The 10645-nt window shown below is 38.6% G+C and overlaps 1 protein-coding gene across 1 annotated transcript; it reads left to right on the top strand.

The window, feature by feature from the left end:
* The first annotated feature begins 551 nt into the window (after window positions 1-551).
* On the top strand, window positions 552-1379 carry LOC118349189. The gene has a single exon (XM_035692776.1). The coding sequence runs from the start codon at window positions 552-554 to the stop codon at window positions 1377-1379; it is 828 nt and encodes a 275-aa protein (XP_035548669.1).
* Window positions 1380-10645: the final 9266 nt, after the last annotated feature.

Raw genomic sequence — 10645 nt, 5'->3', positions numbered from 1 at the left:
ATGACAGTGCAGAGTTTTGGTGTGGGGTTAGGGACTCGGCATGAAGTGCAAGATAATGTGTTGAATAATTTCCAGACGGTTGTTATTACGGAGGTGGAGTTTCCTGTGAATGACGTGGGGTGCTCTGTTCCTGAGGAATTAAATAAACAGGGATTAGAGAACAATATGAAATTGAGGATGGTGGATGTGGCGCAGGAGGATTTATTAGCTATTGTTGTGAATCAATCTGAAGTATTACAAGGTGGAGATTTTGTTGCACAGGGTACAGATAGTGTGTTGATAGAGGAGGAATGTGCTATGGCTGCTTCGGTGGCCAGTTTTTCTGATACAGAAATATTGGTGGATAATGCTTTGACTAGTAAGGAGGTTTGTTCTAATTCTGATACACAGGAACGTGGGAAGAAAAGGGGCGAGGCAATTGGAATGAAAGTTCGAAGCAGTAAACGGGTGATCACCCGTTCCTCTAAATTAAATTTATGATAAGTCCAATATTATTTTGGAACATTATAGAGGTGAGATCTTCTAAGAGCAGGCTAAAAAAGATTTTGAGTATGTATAAGCCGAAAGTTGTTGTGTTAGCAGAGCCATTTCTACGTGATGAAGTATTGGATGACGTAAAAAGGATGTTGGGTTTTGATTATGGTTTCTCGAATGGGGATTGGGATGGTAAATTGTGGATATTTTGGATGAATGATGTAGATGTGAATGTGGTGAGCTGCGGTTCTCAACATGTTACAGTTATTGTGTCTACTGGTCTGTTGAAATGTAAAGCTTCCTTTGTCTATGCTAAGTGTACGTATGTTCAACAGCGGGAGCTGTGGGCTGATCTTGAAAAGGAGAGTAACGGTATTGAACCTTGGATAATAACAGGGGATTTTAATATTATTGCTTCTGATGTGGAAAGAAGAGGTGGTCGTTCACGTTCCTTGTTGGCGATGGAGGAGTTCAACTCTTGGATTCATTCTTGTGGATTACTGGAGTTAAAATTCTGGGGTAAAAGTTTCTCTTGGTGTAATGGGCAGGCTGGGCGTTCTCGTAGCTGGGCTCGGTTGGATCGTTCGTTGGTTACACCGAATTTTGTTCAAGCATTTCTGGACTCTTTCATGAGGTATTTGTCTCGTACGTCGTCAGACCATGCGCCTATGGTTATCTCCATGGTAAATAATGTTGCATATTATGGTCCATCTCCATTCCGATTTCAACAGATGTGGGTGGATCATGTGGATTTTTTTAGATGCGTCCGAGAGGTCTGGGATCAACCGGTGGTTGGTACTGGCCTCATCAAGCTTGCGGTGAAATTAAAGAAATTGAAGACTGTGCTGAAAGGATGGAATAAGGATGGACAAGTGGGCATATTAAGCAGTTGGAGGATCGAATAGAGAGACTGGAGGAGAGCTTGCAGCTGAACTATGATGAAGAGGTGGAAAGTGATTTGCTGGCGTCCAAAATGGAGTTAGAGACCTGGAATAATCGTGAAGAAATGCGGTTAGCCCAGTGTGCGAAAGTTCGTTGGTGGCGTCATGGAGATCAAAATTCGCGTTATTTTCATGCTCTCTTGAATAAACGGAGGCAATCAAAGATTACGGAGATGAGGCTCCCGAATGGTTTAATGCTAAAGTCCCCGCAAGAAATTCATGATGGTGCTGTGCATTATTTTCGGGAATTCTTGGGACAGTCGTCTCGAGTAGTACTTCCGGAGCTGAGTGATTATGTTTCTATTGTGATTTCGGATGATGATAATCTAAGACTATGTTCGGTTCCTACAGAAGAGGAGGTGAAACAAGCAGTGTTCAGCATTCCTATTGAGAGTAGTCCAGGGCCTGATGGTTTTGGGTCGGGTTTTTATAAAGCATGTTGGGATATTGTTAGTTTGGAGGTGGTGGAGGCAATTCAAGAATTTTTTCGAGGGATTCCTCTTCCCAGATTCTACACTGCTTCTTTTGTAGTACTTATTCCAAAAATGGATCAGCCGACCGGATTTGATAAGTTTCGGCCTATTAGCTTATGTTCCGTCTTCTACAAAATCTGCACTAAGGTTTTGGTGGCGAGGCTTGCTCCTTTATTATCCTCTTTGATCTCTTATGAGCAATGTGCGTTTATTCCAGGTAGGAGTATCTTTGATAATATCAGTCTTACACAGGAGATGGTGCAATCGCTTAATAAAAAGGCGATGGGGGGTAATATTATTTTGAAACTGGATCTGGCTAAGGCTTATGATAGGGTGGAATGGGATTTTGTTTTACATGTTTTGACAGCCTTCGGTTTTTCTTCCTCTGTTAGTGGTTTGACCAGGAATTGCATTGCTTCACCTTGGTATTCGATTATGATGAATGGTACGAGTCGAGGTTTTTTTCAAGGAAGTCGAGGATTGCGACAGGGTGATCCATTATCACCATATCTTTTTATCATCATGGAAGAAGTGCTCTCTCGCTTATTAAAGAAAAATTTTTTATTTGGCAATATTAAAAATTTTTCTCATCCAAGAGGTGCGCCTCTTGTTTCTCACCTTCTTTATGCTGATGATGTAGTGATTTTTGCTAATGGAGGAAAGCGTTCTTTGAAAGAATTGATGAAGGTTATTGAGACTTATGAGTCTTGGTCTGGGCAGCGGGTAAGTAAAGAAAAATCAGCCATCTACTTTGCAAAAAATGCTACTGCAGGGAGGAAGAGGGAGGTGCTTAATATCACGGGATTTAGTGAAGGTATTTTTCCATTTACTTATCTTGGTGCACCTATTATTAATGGGCGTCTTATGAAGTTACATTTAGAGCCTATTTTTAACCGAGTGAGGAAGAAACTTGGGGGATGGAAATTAAAATGTCTTTCGGCTGGGGGAAAGTTGATTTTGTTGAAGCATGTGTTAGCAAGTATGCCGATCCATATTATGTCTATTCTTCAATTGCCAAAAGGAGTATTGAAGAATCTGAATAAACTTTTGAGTTCATTTTTTTGGGGGGAAAAAGATGGAAAGGAAAAGAAGAAATGGGTTGCTTGGAAGTTGATGTGTAAGCCAACTGATGAGGGGGGAATTGGGATTCAGGAATTTGATGAGGTACAAACTTCTCTTCATATTAAATTTGCTTGGAAGGTTTTGACTGGGGAGGATCTGTGGGCAAAATTTTTTCGGGCTAAATATATTGGGGATAAACATGTATCTTTATTAGATCCTAAAAAAGGCTCGAGGTTTTGGAAGATGGTGGTAAAATGTATCCCGGAGGTTTTGGATAATTCCAAATGGAGGGTGCGGGATGGTAATATTTCTTTTTGGTGGGATAAATGGTTGAGTGAAGGCCCTCTTGCTAATTCTTATCCCGTAATTGATGTGCCAAGACTGATGGTGGCTGATTTAAAAGTTGCTAATGGCTGGGATTTTGACTTGTTAGAGAGGCTAGTGGGAGTACAAAAAGCGGAGGAGATTGGCAGCTTATTGGGTGCTCATAAATCTGGTCAAGATATATTGGTTTGGCTTCATAATAAAAATGGACTATTTTCCACCAAAAGTGCTTGGCAATGTGTGAGGGTCACGGCACCAGCAGTACCTTGGGCTAAATGGGTGTGGCATGAAGCTATACCAAAAAAAATTTCCATTCTTATGTGGAAGGCTTTTCATAATGGTTTAAGTGTGGATGATAGATTGAGGAGAGTTGGTATTCCTATTACTTCTAAATGTAATTGCTATTTGCAGGGAAGATATGAGGATTTGAATCATGTCTTTGCTGAAGGTGACATTGCTGCTGGGATTTGGAAGAGGTTTTCGAATATTTTGGGGGTCCCTTACGACCCAAATAAACGTTGGTTTGAGTTGGTGCTTCTTTGGTTTCGACGTGCGTCTAATAAGTCGCAGGTGGGTTGTATTTTGGGTTTTCTTCCTTCTCTTATTATTTGGAAGTTGTGGCATCATCGATGTAAGGCAAGGATGGAAGACAAATGCTTTTCGGTGGAAGTGCTTTGGAGGTATATTTGTATCTGGATAAGTAAAATGCTAAGTAGAATGTCTAGTTTTACAAAGATGGCTTTTGCTGATGAGGAGAGGTTGAAAGAATTGAATATTCCGCTTAGCCAAATCAAATTGAGGCCGGTTAAAGTGGTTTATTGGGTGAAGCCCTCATGTGATAGATTCAAATTAAATATTGATGGAAGTAGCCTTGGTAACCCGGGGAGATTAGGTGCAGGAGGAGTAATTTGGGATTTTAAGGGTGATATGGTGCTTTCTTATTCATGTTATCTTGGGGAGGGATCCAATAATCTTGCCGAGTTGAAGGCATTATTAATTGGGTTAAAATATTGCCGTTCTTTGGGATTGTGTCATGTGGATATTGAATCTGATTCTTTGGTTTGTGTATCTTGGGTTCAGAAAAAGAGCTGTGGTGTGTGGTATTTAGAAGATTTTTGGGAGGAGGTTATGGGTTTGTTTGAAGGTGGATATTATGGCATAACTCATTTATCGAGAAGGAAATGCACCGGCGGATTATTTAGCAAAAATGGAAGCTCAAGGTTTGACTTATGTTTGGCGTTCTTTGTTGGGAGTTCCAAAGTATTTGAAAGGATTGCTTCGCACGAATAAATTGTCATTACCATATCTAAGAGGTCTTTGAGTCGTTGGGCTTTTATATCATTGTTGATTTTTAGTTTTATTTTGGGGAGTTTTGGGTGTTTTTGTGGCATATTGCTTGTTATGTATTTTTTTCCGATATGCTTGTTTTGTTATCATGGTATTCCTTCGCCACAAGTGAGGGTTTTTATTATTAATAAATTTGGGAAGGGGTCACTCTTGAAAAAAAAAAATTAATATTAATGTAACACCCCGTTCCCGGAGGTCCGGAGAGTTAACTCTAAATACTTCAAATCAACTTAAATAGTACAACTATAAAATCCGAAGAATCCAATAAAATATTAATCAATTTAATCAATCCAAATATCTAAATTCCTCCATGGGGACGATAAAGAAAAACTCAATAACATAAATTAAAAACTCTCTAAAACTCGAAATTATCCTTAACTCATCAAATCAAAATATCTGAAACACAAATTTGGTTTACTAACTACGACTCTCAAATAAGCAATTGTACCCTCGGGCACTTATTCCACTCCGATAATCACACCTGCTAAAACTTTCTACTCTTGTTTTCCAGCTGAACCATCAAAAATATCTGAAAAATATATAGAGATAAGGGGTGAGTTATCAATAACTCAATAAGCAGAGGACATATACTAGTGTGTAAACATGAGCATTTACAGAAAACAGAATGCAGAACAAAATATTTTCTTTCAGAATGCAGAAACAGAATAATGTTTTCAAAATGTAGCGTCATAACATGTCATCAAAATATCAGAGCGAAAGATCGAAAATATTCATAATCAAAAATCCCTTTGGCATAGCATAAACTGAAATATCACATCTTATCTTATCAAATCAGAACAAATACCATGTTTAACCCCCGTGGTAGGGTTGTGCAAACCCCGGTAGCTAACAGAGCAGAAACAGAATGTGAATCTTCCCCTTATTCATTCTCGGAGCCCCGAGTGTGCACATAGGAAAGACCACGCAGAAAACCACTTTGTTTCCAAAGTGGGTGCACCAGAAACAGAAAAGTTCGTACCAACCCGAACAGAGGCCACAGTTTTACACTCGTGGTGAGGTCAGAACAGAACAAAAACATAAATAGAAACAGAATGTTATGCCAGAGGTTTTCAGAAATCACATCAGATCATTTCAGAGTACAGAAAATCTTCAGAACAGAACAAAATTATTACACAACATAATTTATGCACAAAATTTCATATTCGCTCTCTTTTTCAAAGTTCAGAAATAGAATGTCAAAAATAAGCTCATGTCTACACCAGTCATAACAGAAAATAATTTATTCTTAAACAGAATCTCATGAGTAATGCAGAACAAATAACTGAGGCAGTTCAAATTTCTTTTCAACATCAAATATGTACATTTTTCAAAAATAATCTCAGCTCATTTTATTTTAAATGCAAAGTCTAGCATGAGAATCTCGCTTACCTGGACTTCTTAGCTTTTTCGAAATTCCTCAAAAGCGTCAGATAATAATTAATCGTCATCTATAAAATAATCACGTACTTCTCATAAATTTCCAATTAATCACGTATCTCAATATTTAAGCCTAAAATGCTAAAATAACCTATTTTAATTCCTCAAAAACCTAAATTCTCATTATTCCTAATATACCAACATCACTTTCTAACTCATCAATATCCAACATAATAACTCCGACTAAAACATTAAATTTCAATTTATTTATAAATTATAAAACTAAAAATAACGTAACTATATCGAAATCATTATAAGTAGATGATCATACTTTTGTTTAAATAAAAAAAATATTCTTTTAAAAAGGAGTTAAAATAAGATTTTGCATTTACCAATTACTCCAAGAATTTATCAATATTTTCATAAAAAAAATATTTTGTTATGAAAATACATGCAGTTCACGTTGTAAACCCTTGATTTCAAAATCCAAAGTACATAATATAAACTCACAAAATTAAACACCCGAACAATAAATCTAGAGTTATGCTTTAAGGGGTAAAGATGTAATAATACATCCTATAGTTCACGTAACATACAAATACATATATATATATATATATATATACACGCCGGAAAAGAAAAGTCCACACAGTGCAGCTGAAGCACTTACGGAGAGGTGGGGGCACGACGGCGTGCAGCTGGTGGTTGGCTACGGCGAAATGGGGGTGGCACCTTGTCACTGGCTGCGAGAGCAAGAGAGGGAGACGAGTGAGAGAGGCACACGGTGAGGGAAAAGTGAGGTAGATACCAAGAGAATGGAGACACCAACCCGAAATGGCGTGAGCTTACCAGGGAAACAGAGGCAGCGTGCGGCGGACAGGGGTGATGAGACGTCCTCCCTGGAAGTTTCTGAGGGGGCACAGCGCGGAGGAGCTTTCGGTGGAGGGTGTTTTCAGCGGCTTAAGGTGGCTGGAAAAAGATGCTCTGTTTTTCGGACTCAAAACAGAGGAGTTTCGACTCACTTTGTAGATGGTTGTTTCTCAGCACTCTGGTGGTGGTGCAGGTCAAGTATGGCGGAGAAGCTGGACTCCAGTGATGGCCAAGAGAAGGTGATGCACGGCGAGGTGGAGTTGTGATCCATGGAGATGCAAAGCATGCACGGTTGCGTCGATTTCGTTTGGATTCTGGTCGGTGCACGGTGGAGATGGTTAGCTGATCAGAGGCTTACGAGGGTGCACTGGTGGCGGTAAAAGGGACGACGGAGGGCTGGCTTACGTGGGGTAACTCTCGGTATGGGAGTGCATGCAACCGAGGGAATGGAGGCTGGGCTTGCGATTCCAAGGTGGTGCGGCGGGTAGAGTCTGGGCAGTTTCTAATAGGATGGAAAAAAAAAAACTACGAGTGTCTATATATATATGAGGTGAAACCCTAGAGAGCCGAGAGAGGGAGACGTGAGCGCGGATGAAGATGGTTTGAGCGAGAGCATGCACGACGTGCACGAGAAAAACAAACTTACGGAAAAAAATAAAGACCGAAAGAGAAATAAATAAAAAACACAAAGTGATACATGCGGAAAAAAAATAAAAAATAAAAAATAAATAAACGTGTGCAGAAAAATAAAATAAAATAAATCACTACTCAAGTCCGTAAAATAAAAAACTTAAAACATCAAGCTCCAATAAATAAATAAATAAATAAATCTAAAGTCCAACTATACCCATTTTGGGTGCGGGTGTTACATTCTCCCCCCTTAAAAAAATTTCGTCCTCGAAATTTGCTAGTACCACAAACAAGGCCTAAATATTTATCCGATTTGTAATGCCCCAATGGAAGGCCCAACCCACATGGCCTATACTCCAAAATGACTGGTCAATGATACAATTGGAGCCCCGTTGGAACCTTATAAAGAGCAAGAACTTCTCCTTCCCAAGCAATGTGGGATCCCATACACCACCTACCCTTATCCATATCAGATGGGGTATCACAATCTACCCCCTTAAATAAATTTCGTCCTCAAAATTTGCTAGTACCACAAACAAGGCCTAAATATTTATCCGCTACAACAATTCCATTCCTAACCCATTTGTTAATCATAATGTCAAACCTAATTAATATTCCGCAATTGTCGAACCTAATATTTCAAATTCTAACCCTCCCATATTGTCGATCGTATTCTCCCATAATTTCTCTAGCCGAACACATTCGCATACACTGCCTTTTAAAATCGAGAATATAAACCTCAATAATACAATTAAATATCCAAAAATAAATTTTAAAAATCTCCACCTAATATAAAGCCTCAATAAATGACGAAAATAAACTCTCAAACTATCATATCACTCACCAAACCACGCTTCCGATGCTCACTCTATCAACTTATAGTCCTAAAAAAAAAAACATTGAGTCGCATACCTCGGAAAAGAACTAAACCCCGCATTTACAACTAACTAACAGAGAACTCTTAAAACAAAGTAGTATAATCAAAAGTTCCAAGCTTAAGTCCTGAATAACCTCGATTCACAAATTTCAAATCCTTAGAAAATCTACTCTCAACCAAACTTTAATATTCTAATTTACCCTATAAGAATAGTTCCATACAAGCATAACTAATCTCAACTAAATTAAAAAGATTTCAAGGAGAAATAGAGTGAGGTACCTGTGATCTCATTGTTGTCATTCTCAGCATCTTCAGATGTTAGTGCGAACACTCGGGCCGGTCCCATTCTACGTTGATTATTACCCTGATTCGCTTGTTGGGAACCTGGATGTGGGTTAGGCTTCTTGTTGTCTGTCAGCAGAAAAGGGCATTCCCTAATAAGATGTCCGGTCTTACCGCATCGAAAACATGCCCCCATTTCCCTTCTGCACTCTCCAGTATGTGCATGATTACAAAACTTACAGAGGCTGTTCGATTGATTTACTTGCATTTGCTTTTGCCCCGAGCTGCTCCCATCATTTCTCTTCTTCCATGGCCCTTGATCCATACTAGAGGATCCATGTGGAGTAGCTCTCTTTCTCTGTTCTTGCAATTCAGCACCCCTCTTGAGATTCTGCTCAACTAGCATCGCCTTGTGTACTAATTCCGAAAAATTCTGAATCTGAAATATCATCACTCGTTCATAAATCCTGTAGTTCAAACCTTCCTCAAACTTCCTAGTCTTTTTCTCCTCATTGGGAATCAAGTATGCGGCGAAACGTGATAATTCTGCAAACCTTGCAGCATACTGGCGCACAGTCATGGTCCCTTGCACCAAGTTAGTGAACTCACGAGCTCTTGTTTCCCTATCAGCCTTAGGGAAAAATCGATCAAAGAAATTCTGCTTGAATTGAGCCCAAACAATTAACCCAGTCCCCTCAGTTTCCCTGATAACTTTCTCAGAATTCCACTATCTCTTTGCTTCTCCAGATAGTTTGAAAGCTGCGAACTTGACTTTTTGCTGATCGGTGCACTCCAAAACACCAAATATTTCTTTAATGTCTTGTATCCAATCTTCCGCAGCGTTCGCATCGCCTCTTCCATCAAATATGGGAGGATGCGTTCGATTAAATTGTTCGAACGTGCAACCCCCACCATTGTCATCTTCGTTCAAATCTTCAAGAGTTCGAACTCTACGACGAGCAGCCATCCTGGAAGTCTAAACTCGGTGAAACGTTCTAAAATGAAAAAAAACGAAAATACCAGGTAAATAGAATAAAATAAGAGGATAAATAAAATATGCATATAAACACATATACATATATATATATATATATATCAGATAACTATGCAAATCTGACATCACTTAATACACACGTATATCACTAGAATCTATACCCTCAAAGTTCCAAATTCAATTCCTAACATCAGCAAAATCTAAAACCTCAAATCCCATCAAAATCAAACATAAGGTTCTTGGAACTCAAACTTAAATATCTACATGGCTATCCTTATAATCCTCCAATTCCTATATTGAAATTTTCACATCTTATGAACCCACAGATATCTAAACCTCCAAGGTCTATAGTATGCAGAATTCAAACCTGTCTCTGATACCAACTGTAACACCCCGTTCCCGGAGGTCCGGAGAGTTAACTCTTAATATTTCAAATCAACTTAAATAGTACAACTATAAAATCCGAAGAATCCAATAAAATATTAATCAATTTAATCAATCCAAATATCTAAATTCCTCCATGGGGACGATAAAGAAAAACTCAATAACATAAATTAAAAACTCTCTAAAACTCGAAATTATCCTTAACTCATCAAATCAAAATATCTGAAACACAAATTTGGTTTACTAACTACGACTCTCAAATAAGCACTTGTACCCTCGGGCACTTATTCCACTCTGATCATCACACCTGCTAAAACTTTCTACTCTTGTTCTCCAGCTGAACCATAAAAAATATCTGAAAAATATATGGAGATAAGGGGTGAGTTATCAACAACTCAGCAAGCAGAGGACATATACTAGTGTGTAAACATGAGCATTTACAGAAAACAGAATGCAGAACAAAATATTTTCTTTCAGAATGCAGAAACAGAATAATGTTTTCAAAATGTAGCGTCATAACATGTCATCAAAATATTAGAGCGAAAGATCGAAAATATTCATAATCAAAAATCCCTTTGGCATAGCATAAACTGAAACATCATATCTTATC

This window comes from Juglans regia, chromosome 8 (assembly GCF_001411555.2).
Source record: "Juglans regia cultivar Chandler chromosome 8, Walnut 2.0, whole genome shotgun sequence".
Taxonomy (NCBI): Eukaryota; Viridiplantae; Streptophyta; class Magnoliopsida; order Fagales; family Juglandaceae; genus Juglans; species Juglans regia.
Note: the sequence above shows the minus strand (reverse complement) of the source record. Positions and strands in the feature narration are given on the sequence as shown.